Source organism: Lissotriton helveticus, chromosome 6 (genome assembly GCF_964261635.1).
Source record: "Lissotriton helveticus chromosome 6, aLisHel1.1, whole genome shotgun sequence".
Taxonomy (NCBI): Eukaryota; Metazoa; Chordata; class Amphibia; order Caudata; family Salamandridae; genus Lissotriton; species Lissotriton helveticus.
The window spans coordinates 1,153,255,554-1,153,279,511 of NC_136067.1; the positions used below are offsets into that span (position 1 = coordinate 1,153,255,554).

Genomic DNA, 23,958 nt, shown 5'->3' on the forward strand with positions numbered 1-23,958 from the left:
AAGCACTGCTGAAGCGGACGCATATGTAGTGTCGCGTGCGGGACTATGAAGATGCAGGAGGCCATCATGCCTATCAACTGCATGAACACTCGTGCCTGAAGCGATCTGAATTTCTGGATCAGCAATTGAATGCTGTTGATCCTTAGTGAATTTGGCTGTGCTGTGGCTGCCAGAGTGTTTATTGTCGCGCCTAGATACTGCCGCACATGGGCGGGCTGAAGGTGTGACTTTGGATAATTCAGTGAGAAGCCCAGATTGTGAAGAAGGTGAATGGTGTGGGACATGTTGGCAGCGCACTGCTGGGCCGACTTTGCTTGGACAAGCCACGGAGGATCGGGAGTTGTTGTTTCCACGACCTCTGCCCTTGGCGCTGTTGCCGCGATATCCGCCTCTACTCTGCTTGTTGTAAGAGGTTTGTGCACCACTTTTAGTGTACTGTGTTTGCTGGGACATCTGGCCTCTGGAAGCACCTCTATTGCTTGAGCGACGAAAAGTACTACCCCTGAACTGCTGGGACTGGAGAGCCCCCATAGACTTTGCAGTCTCTGTGTCTTTTTTAGGGTGGTATCCACCTCAGGTCCAAATAAGTGATCAGGGTTTACAGGCTGATTGAGGATGGTGGTCTGTATCTCTGGTTTGAACCCGGAGATTCTGAGCCAGGCTTGACGCCGCAACATTACACTTGTGTTAATGGCCCTGGCCGCGGTGTCCACTGCGTCCAGTGCACACTTAATAGAAGCATTTGAGATGAGTTTCCCTTCTTGAATGAGCATCTCTGCTGCCTCCTTATACTCATCTGGCAAGTGTTGTAACAGGGTTTCAAGTGTATCATAGTGTGCCCTGTCATATCTGGCCAAGAGCGCCTGCGTGTTAGAAATACGCCAGATATTGGCCGCTTGAGCCGCCACCCTCTTCCCTGATGCCTCTAGCACCTTAGATTCCTTGTCTGGGGGAGGAGCATCACCAGTAGTCTGTGAATTTGCCCTCTTCCGGGCATTAGAAACAACCAAGGAGTCCAACGGCAACAGGCCCTTGATGTAGGTAGGGTCGCCAGGTGCCGGCTTGTACTTTTTTCAATTCTGGGGTTTATAACCCTGGCACTTGTGGGTTCTTTAAAAATGTCCGCAGCATGTTTCAAGACACCCTTCAGCATTGGCAGAGTCTTGACAGTCTTCTCAGAGGTGGAAAAGGTATCAAAAAGAAAGTCCACTTCAATAGGGTCAGCATGCAGCTGGATGTCGTGATTCTTAGCTGCCCTCTCAATTAGTGCATTAAATGCCGCAGAATCCTCAGTAGAGGAGGTTTTGACGGTATATACTTGAGTGTCTGGGGCAGTTTGCGGATCCCCTGGGTCCCCAGCATCTGCCCATGTGTCATGGTGATCCTCCGGATCAGTGTCGGCAGGGTAGTTGTACTCCTCATCGTCCCCTTCCCCAGTCTCCACATCTGAGTAAGTGGGCGAGATTGGAGCAGAGTCCTGAGCACGCGGAGTAATCAGTTCAACAAGAACTTGGGAATCCGTAGAAGCCTTTTTCCTCTTCAAAGGAATTGTGTAGGACTCCATAGGCTGTGCCGGTGTGATCTTTCGCTTGCAGATGGAAAGTTTACCGGTGTTGGCGTCGATAAAGTGTTCCGACTGCTCCTCCAGTAGGGGTTGTCGATGCTTTGTGCCTGCAGGGGTAGGCTTCGGCCCCGTGGACACCTTCATGGACGCGTCGACGACCGTCCTGGGCGCGAACGCCTTCGGTGCCACTTTCGTCGGCAGCGTGAACTGGATCGGCGCCGTCGACTTTTGCGGCTTGGCTGCGGGCTTCGGGGTGGAAGTATCTTTCGGTTTGACCGCAGAAGCCTTGTCTTTGATGCTTTGCAACGAGTCCGACACCTGCTTCGTGAAGGATGCGGACGGTTTCGTCAACCCAACAGGTGTTCTCGATCCACCACCATGTGCAGACTCGAGGGCGACAGTGCCTTTGGCCTTTTCGGTCCGACGTGCAGGATCGACTGCTTTTGGTGCTCCGAGTCCTCTGTCTGTGTCGACGGCCTTCGGCGCTGACGGTTTCGGGTCGGCGGCCTTGACAAGCGGTTTCGATGGCCCAGTCTTCGGATCGACGCCCTTGAGCGACTTCACCGGTTCGACAACCTTCTTAGGCTTCGACAGGTCTGAAGACGTGGAGCCGACCAAGGCGACAGGCGTTTTCTTTGTCGACGGCGCCTCTACCACTTTGTTTTGTCGAGACCGAAACTTTCACTTTCGGTTTCGATTTGACCAATGGCGGCTCCGTAGAAGTGTCCGTAGCCGGGCCCGGAGGCGAGACCGTGGATCCAGGTGCAAGATCTTGGGTAAGGCCATGTGGCGATCCCTCGACCTGAGCCTTAGTTATCGTTCGAACGGGGCATAGCTCTTCACCTGAGCTATCTTCCGCGGCCCCATAGGCCTCATTGTCGTCTCCTACCTCGTCGACAACGTCTTCTGTGTCGAGCATTTCGACGTCTGCGTCGTAGTTGGGAGTCGATCTCTGCCGCTGGAGTTGAAATCGGCTCTCGATCTTCCTGCTCGTCTGCTTCTTCCCCCTCGAAGATGTTCACCGGGTCAGGGGCCGTCTGCTGGGCCTCCTGGCGCGCCACGCGCCGAAGTCGAATCGTCTTCTTGGAGCGAAAACGAGAACAAGCCATACAGTTGGCTTCATCGTGATCCGGCGACAGGCACTTGTTGCACACCGGGTGGACATCGATGTGGGGATACTTCGAGTTGCACACGGGGCATCTCTTGAACGGGCTCCGTTCCATGATGTGTCGTCGAATAAGTATGGTTGCGTTGACCGGGCCTCGAGCACCGAAGAGCCACGCGACTCCTCTGGATGTCCGACTCGGGAACTGAGCTGGGCACCGAACGCAAGACAATACCGACGCTATAGGAAAGGCCTGTAGGCCGAAAAGAAAGTTTCTATCGATTCCGAACTTGAGTGATCAAATATGCATCCGAACCCAATGGCGGAAAAAAACAATCTGGGGATGGAGTCGATGCCCATGCGCACTGTAGTCCAGGGGAGGAGCCACCTATCTCGTGATACTTCGAAGACTCTTCCAGGACAACAATGTGCAATCATCCGGACCCAACACTAGGTGGCGATCTATGCTATAGATATGAATTCAGCAGCCCACATGCCTCGAACTTTGTTTTCTATTATGAATATATCAGTGTAGGTACAATACATCTTTTGTCTCTGGCTTGTGATTTCCTCACTGTGTAATGACTGGGACGAGGAGAACCGTATGAGGAGGGAATGTTTTCTTTAATTACCAGTACTCTTCATTACCCCGATTAGGTCCTCCTTGTTCCAGTTATGGCTCCTCCCTCCCTCATGTGTTTTATTTTCTTCTTGCTTGTGAACTTAAGGAAGGATGGAGAGAAGGGTAGAGTATTTGTCTCTTCAATCGGAATTAAAAAAAATACTACGTGGTATGGACCTGGTGAGGGCGCCCTCACTGTGTAAGAAGACATTCCACACTGAAAAATAGCACAATATGCCAGACGGTCATTTTGCACAATTTATTAGACATTTTACGTAATTTCTGCAAATGAAATTACACAAATTTCACCCAAACCTTCTAAAAACCAGTGATGAAAAACAACGGATGTAATGAAGATCACATACAAGACTTTTGTGGACCAAACAGTTCATATGACAGAAATACTGAGTTGTACTACTAAATGCAATATTGAATAATTTAGCGATGAAAGAATCGACACACCCATCTGATCGAGCTCTATCTGCCCTTTCCTCATACATTACACTTGTTTAACCACTCAACGTTCTGAAGTAATCAAAATATAAGTCACAGTGCTTTACACAACTTAAAAATAAATACATGATCTAAGAATAAATCTGAAAAGTACCATTAAATAGAAGTAGATTTCCAAGGTGCCATCTTCCCGGCAATTGGAGAAGTTCCTCTTGACTCGATGTAGAATGACCAATCATACAAAAAGTTTTATTGGAGTCAGACTGCAAACCACGTCTTGGAAGGGCATAATATAATGAAATGTCAGGCTTCCTGGATAGAAAACAAAACAAATTAGGTAGTCAATTGTTATTAGGACCATTACCTATTGCTTATCATTCAAATGTATCTTCGTGTATAATTTTTCAGGAGTGCACGCATGACTTTTTTGGCATTTACATCTCCAGCTCAGAATAAAATTCTATAGTTTGGTTGGTAAAATATTTCTTAATTACACAGTAACAATCGCTGACCCCAGCCACACCAATTTCCTCCCTAACCACTTCCTATGCCATTGGATCTTTTCAATCACAGCTGAATATTAGAAAAATTGGACCCACTTAATATTAACAATTCTTCAATATAAATAAGTTCCAATAATCATCAACTCTATTTCCTATCATAGTTAGGGCCTCCTCGGATTCCCTCATGACCACCAGACAACCCTCATCTCTCCACAGACACTCTCACATACATTTAATTTGTTTTAAAGCACTGATAAAGGCTGACTTCACTAATAAGAATGTATATCTACCCAAACATACCCTCTTTAGGAACATTAAGAATAGATGATGAAAGACTGAGGAAAAAAATAATGTCCTAACCTATTTTATGCAGTTTGCATGCAGCTCTTTGATTACAGTTCATAACAGTCACTGTTCTATATAAGGGTTGTATCTTATGAACTGTAGGGACAAAAGGATATCTCTGACAAAAGCAGTAATCCAGTCAGCCATCCACAATAAATACAGATCGGTGATCTGCACAGTACATGTTCTTTGCAGCAGGCAAATTAACCCTCTGCCCTACTTTATGGCAAATGAAAACTACAAAGAGACAAAACTTTGATCTCTATCTCTCTAGCAGGAACATTAATCACACAAGTTATCTTGACATTTGTAATGCTGCCTGAAAACTGGACGTAAAAAGAACTCTGCCACAGGTGTTTTTAAGTCAAAAGTTATTGCTTAACATAGCGCCCCGCAGCCTCGAAAAATCCACTCGCCCTCTAGATTTGCGAGTGAAATTTTAGTAGGTCGCATTTTTAGCACATACTGGACCCAGCTAGTGAGTAAACTTAAGCTAGAAGAATCAGGTGGTTTGTTTATTCAGAAAGTGAATGAGTAATGAAAACGCCTTTAAATCTTGTTTTATCTTGACACATTTACCAACTGCTCAAGGACAGAGGTCAAATGTCAGTTTGTCTTTTTACGAATTGTTGCTCATGTGTTCTTGGAAAATGGTGTTTACTTTTCTCTTTTTACAGTTAATGCTTTTTGACAAGTGAGCTATTTGACAATAATTGTGAAACAAAATGCAGTAAAATGTCTGTTTTTCCCCCTCTAAAACAACATTTGAACAGCTTGCAAGTGAATAGTACATGTAGATCAAAAAGTATGAAAACCTTTTTGGTAAGATTTAAATAGGAGGAAAACAAATCAGAACACTTTACTTGGTGATGTGCAAATGACAAATATTTGCAGAAACTGTATTTCCAAACATTGTACTCTATATAGTTTTAAAACCACATATCAGTGACAAATTCTGTGGCCTTTTAAATGTAAAATATGCTGCTTGCAAATAACAGTGGGCTGCTGTGAGAAGTTAGCCTGGCATATGATGTCCACTATTCTAGTGGCCACCTTGTACTAGTATAAACGACCCTTATTGATGGTGGTTGTAAAGTCAACCTTATAGACAAGCTATCCTAGTGGTAGCATGGACTAGCAGTCTTAGGCTAAAACTTCAGAGAGCATGTGAAGCCAGCTGTTTTACCATATATAATCCCTTGAATACCAAATGAAAGGACACCACACAAGGTATATATCAAATATATATGTATTTATTTCTAACACAATCCCTCTGCACTCTTTATGAGGTCAGAGATCGAAATACATCACAAGTTACTCATTAAGTATACTATAAGTTGCACAAATACAATTCTGCCCTAGGGGCCTCACAAACTATATACTAAGTAAGTGGTATAAGGACCACTTCAGGAATAGTGAATAGGCCTATCGCTGGGGCTACACTACAGAACCAAAGGTTAGGACGTAGGAGACTCACAGGAGACGGGTGCAGTGTGGGAACATAGAGTTATAATGGAAACGTAAAAGTTACAAAGGAGTTGATTAAGGACACTTCCGGATGGACTACGGTAAAACCCTTTTAAACTAGGACATTTCGAGAGTCAACACCCATGGGAGCAGCAGAGTACTCGAGTTACCTCACCCAGGGAAGCCGGGTGCATAGGTGTCTTTTCGTGTCGGGTTTCGTCGCTGTTTCCTATGGAGAGCTGCAAAGAAGTGCTGCAGGCGACCAGGAGAAAAGAAAGTGTCCGGGTGGGTCGAAGATCTGAAGAACCTGAAAGCAGAGGGGACAGAGTCTGGGTCACTAGCCAGTGACCAGGAAGGAACCAGGCGATGTCGCGATGCAAACAGGTGAAGAGGTGAAGCTTGTCTCTGCAGCCACGAGGACCAGCAGGGTTCGACGACGACCAGGAGCTGGATTCGAGCTGTCCCACTAAGGATCTAGCTGACTGCGGTGTCGGTATCCGGATTGGACCCAACAAGCCTTGGCAAACGCAATCTACGCAGGAAGTGAAGATTGACTTCAGGTCAGACCAGCAAGGTCTGGGGAGCTTCTCCTTTGTAGGGAAGCTGGAGCAAGCCTGGAGCAACCAGAAAAGCGGTGTAGTTTCAAAAGGAAGTCTTCGGAGGGCTAACTAGCCAACAGGCTAGCAACCGGGAAGAGGCGTCGAGCTGAAATGCAAGGGCAGGCCCCACGCAGGCCCTCATGGAGTGTGGAGGGCTGTGCTTCGGTGCAAATGGCGCTCGGGTCTGGGGTTTCTCAAACCCAATGCACAACTGCGAGGGTGCATCGGTAGTTGCACTGTTAGCAAAGTGCAGGTAGTCCAGGGTGTCCGGTCCCACGTATCTCGTGTTCGCCACGGGACTCAGCTTTGCTGTGGATGTGGATCGGAGTCTGAGAAGTCTGGAAGTCCAGTTCCTGAGTCGCTGAGTCTTCGGGTTCTGGCAGGAGCGTCGAAAAGCAAACCGGCAAGTTAATGGTGGTGCCTGTTTGCACAGGGTGGTCACTCCTTGACCACAAGGGAGAGGTCTTCAGTCTTCTAATCGGTATAGAACGTCGAAGGTCCAAGAGTTTCGTTTCAGAGTTTCAGTCCAGGATAATCTAATGTCTCTAGACACAGCTCCTATCTTTATACTGGTTTTAGGGGCTGGATTACCTGCTAGGTCCCTCCTTTGGGTAGACCCTGAGAAGGGGGTGGTTACACCCCTTTCCCTTTGTCCAGTTTCGCGCCAGAGCGGGGCTGGAGTGCCCCAGCAACTGGTTTGAACCGGGCTATGCATGGAGCACCTTGTGTGCCCCAGGCAGTGCCTGGACAAGCATCTTTCCATTCAACCCACCCTGCCCCAATACACTACAGGCTGTCTGGGGAGGTGCTAGCACCTCCCTCGACAGAAAACCTATTGACCAAGCCTCCCTTGCTGGAGTTGTGTCCAGCTGCAGGAGGTCAGACTCGTGTCTGTAGCAGCAGCATCCATTTTGTGATGCTGAGGCTCTGTTTAACTTTAAACGGGTAAAGCAGTAACATACATGTCTTTTCCCTCTAGAAGGGTGGAATGCTACCCCCGCCTCCAGGACTAGCGGGGGGGGGGGGTAGTATTCCAAAGTGTTTGACACCTTACACAACATGTTTTGATAAAGTCAAAACAAAGTTAGCATTAACCACGAGGATTATAACGCACTTAAGAGTATATGGTATGGCTATATCATAGAACAGCTATAAGGACATGGTTCCGAAAGCTGCAGAGGGGCTCAGCTCATGCTAGGGCACCCTCTCACATAAAACCAAGCACTTTGCCTCCAGGATTGTTAAGGCCTGCCATAGGAGTGACTTATAGGTTACTATGTGTCTATATATAAGGGAGATATAGATATACTACATCTAAGTAAGGGGTGCTTACACCACCTTACCCAAGCTGAGTGATCCGCCTGTGGTGTCAGTTTGGATGGCCAGCCAGGGGTGGCATAATACATGCTGCAGCCCCTGGTAGGCCTTGGATGCACCTATGCCCTGGGTGCCTATGGTACACTATACAAGGGCTCACAGAGGGGACCAAATACCCAATCAGGTATGTACCTAAAGTACATGGTATCAATTTAGAGAGAGAACAGCTGGGCTGTGGGTCTGATAAGCATGCCCACAGCCATACTAAAGTCGAAAAACCAGTAAATCACAGCAAAAAGTGGGGGTGACCATAGGTAGCAGACCCTACTCTCCTACAGCTGTTATTGTATGCTTTAGTGATGAATTTATTAAAATGTATAGTTTTTAAACATGATGTGAGAGACATTCCCGACCAGGCCCTGATGACAATGCATTTAATGAAGGAAGAGGCTAGTCTTCAGTCAAGTGTATCTTATATGTGGCTAGATTTGCATTCCATACGGAGCCAATTTTCTGTACAGCAGACGTGCTGAACTTGCGTATTTGAAGGTGCTCTCATATGTGATAAAGAAAAAAATGGCATCTCAGTGAATTAAAAGGATCACATAATTTGAAACCAGCTATGGGTCAAGAGCATTAAAATTAGTTCGAGTAGATTATATAGGTCACTAGACCTGCAGGTCTAGTAACATTTGGGGGATTTTTCGAGCCCTGCCCCCCCTGAGGTCAGCTTCTTCCTCACCAGGTCAGCACCCAATGTCACTTGGAGCCCCTCGGTGAAAAAAATCTTCGTAATTCACTCTTACCCATTTATAATTCTGTGTTATGTATTGCTTTGTGGAAAAGTAAATTTTGCCATGTTCTGTGTCCCTACGCGTCCTCCATCATATGTTATATGTGCATGATTAATATGCATATGTTATTCCCCATGTTCGATTAAAGACGCAATTATAGTTGTGTCCACCTTTAGTATGTCAGTTTCCAGTTCTCGTGAATACTACGAATATCAGGCCTATGTAAAGCTATGTTGCCACGTTTCTCAGTGTGCACGTTATTCCATTGTAAAGTCTCCGTTTCTAGGCCTCAAAAGGGCCCGGACACCAGATTCAGCTCCTGTCTCCTGAAGCCTCGCTGAGGAGCGATACAGCCCCCACCTGTATCCTCGACCCTTCACTTACTTCCTGCCTCGCAGTGCCCGGTTCAGCCTGGCTCTGCCTCTGAGTCTGCCAAGAGTATGTTATGATTCGAGTTATCAGTACAGCCCTCCTTCTCTGCATTCCTAAAGCTACTGAATCGCATCAATAGTTTCCGTCATTGTCTAGCCTCTACGTCTCCATGTAAGAGAAATACTGCATTTAATGGTCATTTAATATTCTTCATCACGCACTACATGTAGAATAATGCATGCTCCAGTCTTAGAGTCTGTTCGCCTTTACCCCGATAACTTTTGGATTCTATCAACATGTTCTCTAAACATCAGATACTAGATACTGTTTAGGTACATGTCGCCCTGACTCTCTAGACTTCAGTCTCTGCTCCTAGCACAGAGTTCGTAGCCCCCAGCTTCTCCTAGTAACACGTCATTGCCAGTTTGCGCGCACCATCAGGTTAGAGGTCCCGGCTCCTTAGGTAGCCCCCTCCATGGTTTCCACCCCATTCATGACATATTCTGTTACGTTTGCATCACATGTCTATGTATACGCCCTGTTACACCTCTTTTCACCCTTATCTTTCGCGACTGCTACGCGTCATGCCTATTGCTCCACCCACTGCTACGCCTATTGCAATGTAATGCTATGTGTTTGCGTTATGTATATATGCTCATGTACTGTTATTAAATACCACGCTAGCCTTCTTGTCCAGATCCTGACCCCGGCAGCGCTGCCAGGGCTTGCCATCCTATTCCTGTGCAGGTTGTCCTGTCCCTGTCTTTATGCTGTATTAAACCTGCAAAACTCCTACTACCTCGAATCTTGACTCTTATTTATTGAGCTATCTGTTATTCATTTATGCATTCAAAAAGAGAGGTATTATTTATTTATTTACCACATAATGGCGCCCGAATAGGGACTTGCCCTTTCCCCACGCGCCGGTGAAGCCACGCCGGCCCCCTGACCCTCTGCAGCCGTGACGGAACCATACCGTGCACGTGCAGATATTTCTGCTTCAAGTATCCCTCAGGCCCACGGAGGAGACGGAGGAGGCGGTCCAGCATCCAGACGAGGCGGTGGAGGAACGCGGCGAGTCCCGACCAGAGCCCAAGCCGAGAGTCCAAGGTCCGAGGTATCCGGAGGTCCACCCGTAACTGAAGTCCGAAGTTCGTCGTCCGTCGTCGTAGCAGTCCAGTCCAGTCCGAGGCCTTCCGTTCTTGCTGCCCGGTGAGTACCGTTACTGGGGTAGTATCTAGACAGGGTCAATTTAATTGACTCTGGTCCGTGGGTTGGTGGTACACAGACCCACAAACAAAGTGTCCACTTCGGTGGATGCGGGTCCTGACGTGTCTCTTTATGAGACCGGTAAGTTTCGTACTGTTTCAGCAGTGCATCTAGTTTCTGTTCTAGTCAGTTCTGTTCTCGAGAAAATTCATGTATTCTGTGTTCCGTATTCCAGGTTGTATTCTGTTCGAACTGTTATTCTAAATGTTCTTCATGTATTTTGATGTTGTGGTATGAGTGTGAAGTAATTATCGTGTTTATTGTGTAATTACGTATTGTGTCTCAGTTACAGTTCAGTCATGCCCTTGTTTTCTAAGTTACGTCAGTTAAAAACTAGAAAGGGTCTGCTGGAAGCAGCAGTTCCTGTCCCGCCTAGGGACAGTCCAGGTCATTTTATGTATCAGAAGCATGGCATAAGTGCCATATTATATCTAGATTTATGGGTAGAGTATACCAAAGAGTTAGAGGAAAAGTATAGATGGCCTGTGTCAGGCACATGGGATGCCGAGTGCATCATGAGAGTAGAAGAAGCATTATGGAAAAAGAAAGCCAGACAGTCACAGAAAGATGCCATCGAGTTATGGCGCAAAGAATCTCATAAAAGAACCGAAAAAGAAATCAGAAAGTCAGAATTAAGTAGAGAATCCTTGGAACGAGCCCAAGAAAGGGAATTAATCGAGATTGGTGAACGAGTTAAAACCGAACAGTCAGACAGACAGAGGCATGCTCTTATTAAGGGTATGTATCCTCTTCTTGCCGAGGGCTTGCCAAAAGCGACCCCGGAGGCATCCAGTAACTTTCCGCCACCATTAGTTCCGACCAAGCTACGTCACAAACCGACCGCAGCTGATATTTTCATCTCGTCCTATTTGGACGACACAGTCCCAGAATATGCAAATCCTGTTACTACTCCGCCAGTCCCTGTAAATCAGGCACTTCCCGCTCCTCCAGACACCGGAGTGCCTGTTATGGTACCCCCGGTCCAGCCCGCCATACAAGTCCAGTCTGCATTTCCATTTCCCACTCTGCCAGGACGAAGAGCATCAGTAGACGACTCTAGTTTAGGGGCCGCAGGGGGAGGTCCTCCTCAAACCCCGCCGCCACACAAGCGCTTAACGTTAGTCGAATTACATGCTCAAGCGTCACAGCGTACGCCCAGATATCAGTCTGTTGCAGAAATAAGGAAAGCCCTTAATGAATGCGGCTATGATCCAGTCCCAGGCGAGGATAATATGGTTTTATATTCATTACGCGTAAGAAAGGTGGCCGAGTATCTAGTCACCCTACCGAATATGAAAGAAGATCTAGACAGAATATATCGTTTCATCCGTACAGGGGATGATCCAGAAAGCATTGGCGAAGTCATGTCTCAAAGGAAAGCCGAGATCCAGCTCATGATACTAAAGTTTTTGATTAATTGTTTAATAAGAGAACAAGATTACCCGTCCAAAGATCAAGCCGAAATGAGAACCCTGACAAAGTGGAGTGATAATATAGCCGAGGGTAAGCACAAGACCATCAGTGCTATGGAAAGTATGTACAAGAAAATCCGTAAAGAAATAATAAAGTTACACGAACAGCGTAAAGCAGCACAAGTAAGCGAGAAAGAAAGTAACTCTGATACTGAAGAGGTAGACGACGAGAATCCCGCCAGAATAGCGTATGTAGGAAAATCTAGATTTCCAGATCGCCATTTACGCCTAGAACACAAGTCAACTTTCCATCATCCAGCACCAGAACAAGGTTCTCTAGAACAAGTATTTCAAGCTACCGATCACATTCTGAAATCACGAATCGGTTATAGCGAGTTAAGTACCATGCATGAACAAGAACTAGTCCGATCAGCAGTCCGATGGACTACTGATTCTACCACTTTTCCAGACGAAATAGTGGCACAAATGTTTCTGAAAATGCCCCCAGCCGAGCAACGACTGGCGGGTATGTATATGATTCAGCACCTCATTACATTGTATGAGGGTCAGCACTCTGATCCAGGCCTGTTACATGATATCCTGAACGAGTTACTCCAGTACAGATGGAAAGGTTTAGGTACCGATTTAATTAGTGTCATTCTAGAACAGCGTCACAAATATAGAACGTTTTTGAACCCGCATTTTGTTCATGTCTCACCCCCAGAAAGTAAACCATTTTACATGGAGAGACAGAATCCGTTACGAGAAGTCCACCCAGTTAGAGGAACGGGTGGCGAACTAGAACGAGTGTTTGTTTACACCCCGATCACAAAGATGGAACTCTTAGAGATGAAAAAATTAATTCCCTGTCACGATAAAGATCCAGCAGGGTTCCATCGAGAATTAAAAGACATGCTCCGTATGGGAGAATACACGTATCCAGATATAATTAAAATGCTAAAGGTTCTGCTGCCCGCAGGGGTGTATGAAAAGCTCAAGGAAAAAGAATGGGAGGTGGGAGAGAAAAAGATCGATTGGGCAGTTCTAGAAGCTGAAGATAAGGCACGAGTACCAGGTACCGGTCTTGGAGCGAAATGTAAAGAATTACCTGAATTATTGATTCAAGTCTTACCCAGATTGTTAACAACGAAAAAGGAAGACTGGGATGCAATCTCAGCCTGTAAACAGAAACAAGACGAAGACATTAGTGATTTTTATTCTAGATTTGAGAAATGTTTTAGCATCAACAGTGGCCTCAAGACAAGTAGTGAGTCTTACCCTCACCTTTTTGTTACTAAATTAGTCGAGAATTCAAGTCCACCAATTAAAAATCGAGTTTTGAAAGTCGAAAGTACCTGGCAAGCTAATACCCCGTCCCAGATGTTACAGATGCTCCAATACCACCAGAATAGAATCAGGGAAGAACAAGAACACGAGAGAAAGCGTATGAAAGACACGAAAATGAAAGTACTAGTTGCACAATCTATTCCACAAGACAGTCAGAAGAGGGGTCCGAATCAAGCCAGTCATCCTGCAGCTCCCGTTAAAGGGAACTGCAATTATTGTAAACAGCCAGGTCATTTTATAAACGAGTGTGCAGTTCTGAAACACAACATAGCTACTGGTAAGACTAAAGAAAGACCACGTCCACCTAGACAAGAACAAGTTTCACAGACTCCTCAGCCACAGAATGCACCACAGACAGTTACAGCACCGCAGCCCATCGCTGCAACACAGCATGTTACACAGCAGATGTACCAGTATGCACAGTCCGAGTATCCAGAGTATCAACCGTATTCATGAAACAGCCTAGAGAGGGAGGTAGGCTTGCCTCTCATCGAGATACCTGTAGATCAAGAAGGTCCTTATGTTCACAGTCAAGTATTAGGGAAAGACAGAAAGTTTCTGATTGATACAGGGGCAAGTAGGACCACTATAAGTCACGCCGAAGTTCCAGGGGCTCCGCTCTCAGGCTCAAGAAATGTTTCCCTTGGATTTTCAGGAAAACCCATTGTAAATGAAATATCAAAGCCAGTTACTCTAGAAGTAGGTCCATTGTCCCGTACTACTGATCTGTTGCTTACTAAGTCATGTCCAGAAAATCTATTAGGTATTAAAACACTGAAAGAGTTAGGTGCAGTTATATGCTGTTCCCCAGAGGGAATACGTCTGTTCCTACGTGACTTTAAGGGTCACTATGTATTACGAGATTTTGATCCAAGATTGTCTAATGTTCCGCAGCATCTATGGGCGCAAGGTCCAACTGATGTAGGTTACATGCAAATCACACCCCATCGTGTGACTCTCAAGCCAGGTGTAGTGTTACCACGAATCAGACAGTACAGATTGCCACCTGAGGCTGTAGCAGCCTTATCCAAAATTATTGACGAGCTCATCGCTCAAGGAGTGGTTGTAGAAACTGACTCCAATGTATGCAATTCTCCGATCATTCCAGTCATGAAACGTACTGATCCAAATGCACCCCCAGTATATCGATTAGTGATTGACCTACGAGAACTTAATAAATGTATTATTCCTCAGTACCCAGTTGTTCCAGATATCTCTTCCCTATTAACAGCCATTGATTCCGAAGCCACGTTCTTTACTGTAATCGACCTCAAGAACGCGTTTTTTAGTGTTCCCATTCATCCAGACAGCCAGTTTCTTTTCGGATTCTGTTTAAATGGAAGGAGCTATATGTTCACACGAGCTCCTCAAGGTTTCACAGAAAGCCCTAGTATTTACAGTCAAGCACTTAAGAGACAACTTGATAATGTTCACATGCCAACTGACACTGCCCTGCTCCAGTATGTCGATGATCTATTGATCACAGCCCGTTCTGAACGTGCTTGCGAACGAGCATCCCTCACAGTTCTGTATTTCCTAGCCGAGATGGGGCACAAGGTGTCCCCTTCGAAGCTTCAATTCTGTGTCCAGCAAGTGGTCTACTTAGGACACTTACTGTCCAAGAGGGGTAGGCAGTTGACACCTGACCGTATCCAGTTAATAGCGAGTCTTCCTCAGCCCAAGACCCAGAAGGAGGTACGTGCTTTTATCGGCCTTACTTCTTATTGCCGACAATGGATTCCTCAGTATGCATTTCTAGCCAAGCCACTGATACAGTTAACGACACAGGAGGCAGCCGTACCGACTGTCCTCCCTTGGACATCTGAACATACACTTAGCTTCAATGAGTTAAAGAAAGCTTTATGCCAAGCTCCAGTTCTAGCTACACCAAACTACAGTAAGCCTTTTACACTTTGTCACAGAACGCGAAGGTACAGCATTATCTGTTCTCACACAAGATCAAGCAGGACAATACAAGCCCTGTGCTTATTTTTCGAGCACATTAGATCCTGTAGCCCAGGCTCTGCCTGCGTGCCTCAAGTCAGTTGCAGCCACAGCCCTAGCTATCAGACAAAGTGATTCCATAGTATTAGGACACTCCCTGACAGTACAAGTCCCACACTCCGTGGAAGTTCTTTTAAATCGAACACAGACCCAGCACTTGACAATTGCACGTTTAACAGGTTATGAATTGACACTGTTTCAGCCACACATAGAAATCAGACGCTGCAACGTTCTCAATCCTGCTACACTGTTACCATCAGCTAATCCAAATCCTGCCACACATGACTGTGTGGAAGTAGTCAACATTACGACAAAGCCAAGACAAGACCTGACCGATATTCCGTTACCAGATCCCGACCTGACACTTTATGTGGATGGTTCATGTATGAGAACAAGTACAGGAGAATTAGTCGCCGCGTATGCAGTGACTACTGACACTGAAGTTATTGAGACACACCGCATTGACACCCTGTCCGCTCAAGCAGCAGAGCTAGTTGCTCTGACACAAGCCTGCATACACGCCAAGAACCTGAAAGTTAATGTTTACACAGATTCACGCTACGCATTTGGAGTCGTACACGACTTTGGAGTGCTCTGGTAGGAGAGAGGTTTCATGACTTCTCATGGAACCAAGATTCAGCATGGTCTCCTTATTCAAGCTCTGTTAGATGCAATACATTTACCGACATCCATTGCTATCATGAAATGCAAGGCACACACGAAAGTTACTGACATTATCTCTCAAGGTAATGATCTAGCAGACCGCACAGCCAAGCTTACAGCTCAGACTCCAGACATTCCAGTTAACATGACACACACTCCAGATCCGACTACATGTATGACAGTTAAGGACCCTATTCAAGATGTCATAGATATCCAGTTACATGCTACTCCCGAAGAAATCAAGAAATGGTCCGAACAAGGAGGGGTCCAGACAGATCAGGGATGGGTAACGAAGGGTAAAGCCACATGGTTTCTCCCCGACTCTATGGTTCAAGTCATTATCAATACCGCACATAGTCCAGCACATTTAGGAGAAAAAGCTATGTTAGACAGTATCCAGAACATTTGGTTCAACAAGCATTTACGAGCTGCAGCCAAGCAGAAAGTCCGTACCTGTATGATATGTTGTCAGTTTAATCCAGGTAAAAGTGTCCCGGTGGAACAAGGTGGATTCCAACCTCCTGACCACCCTTTTGAAGTCCTCCAGATGGATTATATTCAGATGGAGCGATGTCGAGGTTTCAAGTATGTCCTTGTAGTTGTATGCGCTTTGTCCAGGTGGACAGAAGCATATCCAGTCCCAGATTACACAGCCGCGACCACTGCCAAGCAGTTGGTTCGTGAGTTCTTCCCCCGTTATGGACTCCCTAGGGTCGTATATTCTGATAACGGCCAGCCATTCTCCTCAGAGTTAATGAAGCATGTTTCCCTTCTGTTAGGATACCAATGGAAGTTCCATTGTGTACGCCATCCTGAAGCAGCCGGTCTTGTAGAGAGACATAATCAGACCCTGAAAATTCGAATTGCAAAGGTTTGTCAAGAGAAAGGTGTGGACTGGCTAGTAGCTCTGCCAGTCGCTTTGTTCTATATGCGCATGGTCGCACATTCCAGATCAGGTCTGTCCCCGTATGAGGTCGTTTTCGGCCGCCCCACCTAACATGTGGGGTACTCCTAGACCTCGAAGTATTACCGATGTTTCAAGTAATATGCTGACAGATTACCTAGCTTCCTTGATGTCTGCCCTCAACTCTTGTCGTTCACAGGTTGCCGCCGCATTTCCAGACAATACCGAGGTGGCACCGCATGAAATCGTTCCAGGATCCATGGTCCTGGTGCGAAATTTCGATCGCTCAAGTCCGCTGGAGCCTCGCTGGAAGGAGCCCCGACAGGTCCTCCTCGCCACCCGTACAGCCGTGAAGTTGGAGGGACGCAAAGGCTGGGTGCATCTTTCGCATATAAAGAAGTTTTATGGACTGAAACCGGTCTCAAAGAACATTTCCCAGGATTCTAAAGACTGCCAAAGTACTATTCTTAAGGACTGTCCCGCAAAAAACAATGATACTGCACCCTCCCTGTTAGAGAAAACTCCGCAGCAGGAGTATAAGTTGAAACTCCGGTCTAGTAAAATAAGTCAGCCAGTTTGATTGTCTAAGTCCTCCCCTAGGTGAAACGGTTAGACTGTTTCTGACATGTATAAAATAGACCCCCATAGTAAGAGAGTTAGTCAAAACTCAATCCGATGTATCGTTTTTCTATGTTTCATATTATTTCTCAGCATTATGATTTCCTGCACCAGTTATGCATTTTACCTGTATTTTCCAGTTTCTCATGTAAATAAGTCTGCTAATGTTACGGTGGAGCACACGTTTAGTGATCTGCCTCCTCATGAACTCTCTTACCGCCTCGCTATGCGAAATAATTCTTTTATCCGCATGTTACATTATTCACACCAGACCAGCAATGCCACTAATTGTTGGGTGTGTGGTCGACTCCCCCCTTTTCAGACACCGAAGGGAGTTCTGCCACTCTTTCCTTATCCTTTTTCACATAATGGTTCGTGTGGAGCATGGTCCACGTTAACGTCATCCTCAACAGATATGTCTTTTCTTAACAGTACATGTTTTCCAGACAAGCAAGGTCTCCCCCACAGAACCGGGTTAGATCTAGAAAATGAAGTGTATAATTTAGGTAATTATTCTTCGAATTTCATGGTCCTGAATGTTCAGTCTGATACTACTCCAGACTTACCTGCAATTTCGGTACTACCAGTCAAAGGCGAATTATGTGTCCGAAATAATGGTTCCGTACATGTAGGACATAGTGATTGTACTACTATTGTCAAGTATAGTGACAGTGGGAAATCTATTTTCAAAGCTTCACGTCATTCTTATTTTATTTGTGGTCAGACCGCATATGTTCGTCTGCCCCTCGATTGGGAGGGAACCTGTTACATTGCCTTCCTACTGCCACCGGTTTTTCTAGCCCCACCCGACTACCATAGGAATTCCCACCTAGTACATACTAGACACAAGAGAAACCTCCCGATTGTCGATTATACTGAAACTGCTCTAGAACAATATATAGATATCAATAAAGGTGTCTTCCCTTATTTGGGTACAGTTGTGAATAGTAAACTGATACGTAGGTTAACCAGAACCCTTGAAGCAGTAGTAATTGAGACTACTTCTGCTCTAAGTAATTTAACCGAGGAACAATCCTTTATGAGAATTGTCGTGCTCCAGAATCGTCTCGTCCTTGACGTCATATTGGCCGATAGGGGCGGGGCCTGTAGAGTCATCGGATCTAGTTGCTGCATTTTCATTCCAAATAACGCGCCGTCTGTTTATTCAGCTATAACCAGACTCCATAAAATTGCCCATCTGTTACACCAAGATCCAGGCACCTGGACATGGTCCGGTTGGTTCTGGAATATAGTTTCCGCCTGGGGATGGAAAGTCTTGTCCTTTCTAGGTATTGCAGTAGCGATCATATTCAGCTGCTGCCTCTGTATACAATGTGGCCCTGCGATTTGCGGCATCTGTGCTACCTCTTGTATTCCTAGTCCCAAGCCCCGTTCTAAAACCCGTTCCAAGAAAATTCGAGACGAGCAAATGATACTGTATGAAATAATAGATGGTATCATGAATATTGATGTTTCCTGAAGGAAAGGTAGTGACAAGGAGGGAATGTGGAAAAGTACATTTTGCCATGTTCTGTGTCCCTACGCGTCCTCCATCATATGTTATATGTGCATGATTAATATGCATATGTTATTCCCCATGTTCGATTAAAGACGCAATTATAGTTGTGTCCACCTTTAGTATGTCAGTTTCCAGTTCTCGTGAATACTACGAATATCAGGCCTATGTAAAGCTACGTTGCCACGTTTCTCAGTGTGCACGTTATTCCATTGTAAAGTCTCCGTTTCTAGGCCTCAAAAGGGCCCGGACACCAGATTCAGCTCCTGTCTCCTGAAGCCTCGCTGAGGAGCGATACAGCCCCCACCTGTATCCTCGACCCTTCACTTACTTCCTGCCTCGCAGTGCCCGGTTCAGCCTGGCTCTGCCTCTGAGTCTGCCAAGAGTATGTTATGATTCGAGTTATCAGTACAGCCCTCCTTCTCTGCATTCCTAAAGCTACTGAATCGCATCAATAGTTTCCGTCATTGTCTAGCCTCTACGTCTCCATGTAAGAGAAATACTGCATTTAATGGTCATTTAATATTCTTCATCACGCACTACATGTAGAATAATGCATGCTCCAGTCTTAGAGTCTGTTCGCCTTTACCCCGATAACTTTTGGATTCTATCAACATGTTCTCTAAACATCAGATACTAGATACTGTTTAGGTACATGTCGCCCTGACTCTCTAGACTTCAGTCTCTGCTCCTAGCACAGAGTTCGTAGCCCCCAGCTTCTCCTAGTAACACGTCATTGCCAGTTTGCGCGCACCATCAGGTTAGAGGTCCCGGCTCCTTAGGTAGCCCCCTCCATGGTTTCCACCCCATTCATGACATATTCTGTTACGTTTGCATCACATGTCTATGTATACGCCCTGTTACACCTCTTTTCACCCTTATCTTTCGCGACTGCTACGCGTCATGCCTATTGCTCCACCCACTGCTACGCCTATTGCAATGTAATGCTATGTGTTTGCGTTATGTATATATGCTCATGTACTGTTATTAAATACCACGCTAGCCTTCTTGTCCAGATCCTGACCCCGGCAGCGCTGCCAGGGCTTGCCATCCTATTCCTGTGCAGGTTGTCCTGTCCCTGTCTTTATGCTGTATTAAACCTGCAAAACTCCTACTACCTCGAATCTTGACTCTTATTTATTGAGCTATCTGTTATTCATTTATGCATTCAAAAAGAGAGGTATTATTTATTTATTTACCACATATAGAGTCGCTATCATTTATTTCAGTTTCTAAATCTGATAATACACTGCACTGACGTAGCAACAGTAAATAACAAAACTGATTATCCACTGTTGCTGTGTCATAAAGCCCTTCCTGGACCAGCCAATAGGACTCTGAGAGTCTGTAAGCACGGTGTTGCTTGTCTGCTTTGACTGAAACAGAATGCACAACTGCAGGAGGGTCGGAATGTTTGTGGGAGTTGAATGAAAGCAGAAATCGGGCCAGGGGTTGTCCGCAGGGCCCGGCCACAGACCAGGCCCTTCAGCAAACATCCAACCGGCCGCCAATCCCACACTGCGCACACCCTTTGGCCGTGCACAGCAAGGAGGTGACAACGAGGCCTGGCCTGCGGCCAGCCCACCCTGAGCCAGCACTATTGCATACTACTAACATGGAAAGGGCGTGCCCAAATGGGCGGCACTTGTAGGTGGTTTGGTGCCTTTGCATACTCAGCAGCAATTAAAAGGAGGAACCATGGACTCTGCCCCAAGACCAAGACCAGGAGATGGCAAGAAAGAACCCACACGTCTTGGACAATCACTACAGAAGAGAATGCACTCCAATAATTCAACGATGCATTCACCTCCATCAAGGATTTCCGATCATTTATCAATGTGCAATTGTAGAGAAAACACACTGTCCATCAGCCTGGAAAATGGCAAAAACACAGTAGCATACTACTAATAAGAAAGGGGTGGGGCTAAACAGACAGGGCTTGTGGGTGATTTGGCTTGTTTTTCTTTCTTTTTTTCTTTAAAGGAGAGGGGCCAGCTCAGCCCCCTCCTATAACCTTTCAAGAACCCTGAGGTTCTCATTCCACAAGTCCTTGTTTTATTTTTTAAGGGGAAGGGAGTGCCACATGGACCCCTCTCCCTGAGTCTTTCTGGGCCCTGGCACCCACCATTCACAACGCGGTTGGCCACAGGTGGAGCCCAAGTGTCTCTGCTGCCCCAGCAGTCTCCCCTCATGCTGTGGGATGCGGCATTGCAGCTAATTACGCTAATCCCTCTGGGCAGAAGCTATCTATTGATCTGTATTAAATAGATCAAACGTCTGCTCCCAGCTAGAGGGAGCATTTGTAACACTCCCACCTGAAGCAGACCTTGTTGGCTCCTGTTTGGCAGGGATTTAAAAAAACTCCTGCCAGGCTGGAGAACACACACGTTTCTCTGCCAGTGCAGGCACGGAAACTTGTGTCTCGGGTGTGGGCTCCCTGGGACACAGCAAGAAAGCCGTCCCCCATGGCCTTTTAAAGGCTCTGGGGGGTCTCGTGGATCCCATCCCCAAACCATCGGAGGCCCTGGAAAGCCCATTCCTGAGGCTGAAAACATTAAACAGGGGTGGGAGACCACACAGGGCTGACAATGTTCAAAATGAGAAGAGGGTCTCGTGCCTCGAAATGCCTCAAATCGGCCCGGGGATGGGGTCCTTGTGGCTCAAATCGGCCCAAGGAGGGGGGCAATGTGCCAGCCTTCCACTAAAAAAAACACAGTCCCCTGGAGATAGGGTTTCCTGGGGCTAATAACGGCTTGGTGAGGAGGGCTGCTCTACCCCCTCCCTTTAAAAAAAATACACAGCCCTGGTGGTCCCCAGGGCATAAAGAGGCTTGAGGAGGGGGGCCATTCGACCCCCGTCCCTTATAACTTATATGTATAGCCCTGGGGTATGGAATCCCCAGGGCCTGACGAGTCTCAGGAAGGGGGGTTATGCAGACTCCTCCCCTATAAAAAATAAATAAAGAAAAGAAGACCCTGGGGGATGTAGTCCCCAAGTCTAGGCAATGTGGCCAACCCTCCACTGCGCACAGTTGAAGGCCGGGCACAGAGTTGGGTTGGCTGCTTCGAGTCCGCTTCCAGCAGGGAGCTTCAAAAAAGCTTCGGCCCACTGAGAGCTGACTTTAGATGTTTCACTGCCCACACTGAAGCAGGCTGGGAAACATCTACATATTGCACCCACCTGTAGAGAGCAGTATTAGGAGCTGCTCCCTGTGGGCAGGAGCAAAGCCGGCTACTGCTTGATACAGTGAGCCGGTTGGGTCTTGGGGCTCCCACTGCAGCCCCCAAAGTGACAAAGGTGGGTGTCCTGGGAACGGCTCCATGAATCGGCCCAGGACCTCTAGCACTGCGAATCGACTGGTGTCCGAAGACCAAGAGCTTCAGAAGCACTCCCAAACCGCCTTAGGATTTAAGGTGCAGTAGTTGGGGCAGGCCTTGGAGTCGTGGCCCAGCACCAGAGGTAAACTAAGTGGGGCTCCGTCATAGACATCTTCCTGTGACAGGAACCTCAGGGTTTAAACACCAAAGGTTTTTTAATGGACAAACCTAAGCACACTGTCAGCAAAGCTCAAAAAAGTTCAACAAAACATCAAAATAATTGTGCAAAAAAATGGACTGGGGTAGCTCTTTCCAGATCTGCACTGATGGCGCTGTAAGAAAAGAACTGATGTCAGCACGCTGGGGTAGCATCAAAACAGGCACCATGCTAGTCACATCCAGCACAGACGATGCAGATGCGGATTGGATCGACCCACCTACCAGCATGCACATATTTTGCAAAAAGAAATTCCTGATCCAGTCTGACGACTTGGGAATATTCTAAGGTAAGGAATCTGCAGCTAGAAGTCTCTATCAGATAAGCGCACTACCTTCGTATTGCAGTGGATGTAAAAGGTTCATCAAGCGCATTGACAAAAAAAAACTTCTGATGCAAAGGCCAAAGGATTTTCAGTTTAAAAAAATTATATTGGGACAAGACGGAAGTTCTATTCGCAGGTCACAATTTGTTTTTCTTCTTTTAATCTTTAACACTCGCAGCACACTGACATCACAGTAATTGAAAGCGAAACCAATCACACTACTAGATCCTGGCTATTTTCCCTTTGATCAGTGCTCGGGCGGGGGTGGGAGGGCTGAGAAGGGTGGCAATGACGAACTCTGACCCTCCAGAAATGATCCTAGCAGGAAAGCTATCACTGGGAATCTCCCAAGAGGATGCCTGCTTGCGGTTCACCCCAGGAGAGTATGCTACTGTTACATCGTAGGCATCCCATTACAGGTAAGTACATCAGAAGGGTTGTTCCAGCACAGGAAAGGACATTAGGGGTATTTACCTCGCATCAATGTTGTTTAGATTTTTACTTTGTAGGTAAGTGCATTATATTAGTGTGCATGTATATATACACACACACACACACAAAAACTAAGAAACAAGATCAATGAAATTCAATGTATTATATATTGATATAGGGTCTATTTTTTGATAATTACAAAATTGTGTACATATAACTAATTATTGTGGTAAATTTTTTACATTATTTGTACTCAATGTTTTATATTTGGCAATTTTGCACATATTTATATGTATATATGTATATAGATAATATATTTTTTTATATATATATTTTATCTATTCATTGTGAATTGTGTACACAGGTCTGGATAAGGAGGTTGTAAAATATGTAAATACGATAAAACTAATAATATTTACTGCATTGGTATATGATGTATAGAGATGACATTGTGGACTAGGCTGAAGTATGTTGTTTAGTTCTATAGGCCCGGGGTCATGTGACCATTACCTGCACCTTAAAAATCATGTGGTGAAATCGACCATGTCATGTGATCAAGGGCTCCAGGGCCCGAAACGCCTCATGGCGAACGAAAGGTTGCACAAATAAAATCTGCGCTAAATACACCTGGTTGGGTCCGATTCGTTTCTTGTCTCCAGTTTTTGGGTGCAGCGACGAAGTTCCCGGCACACACACATATATATATAGATATATATTTGTGTGTGTTCTATATACACACACACACACACATATATACATATGTACACACACATATACACACAAAAAGACATAG

The 23,958-nt window shown here is 46.0% G+C and overlaps 1 protein-coding gene across 2 annotated transcripts in view; it reads right to left on the reverse strand.

Annotated features, from left to right (window-relative positions):
* The window catches only part of LYST (lysosomal trafficking regulator), a 3,192,287-nt gene that overhangs the window by 2,382,308 nt on the left and 786,021 nt on the right, over positions 1 to 23,958 (reverse strand). For both annotated transcript variants that reach the window (XM_078648813.1, XM_078648812.1), the window contains one exon: positions 3,899 to 4,056. In XM_078648813.1, the coding sequence (XP_078504939.1) occupies positions 3,899 to 4,056 (158 nt within the window). The remainder of the gene's footprint in view (positions 1 to 3,898; positions 4,057 to 23,958) is intronic.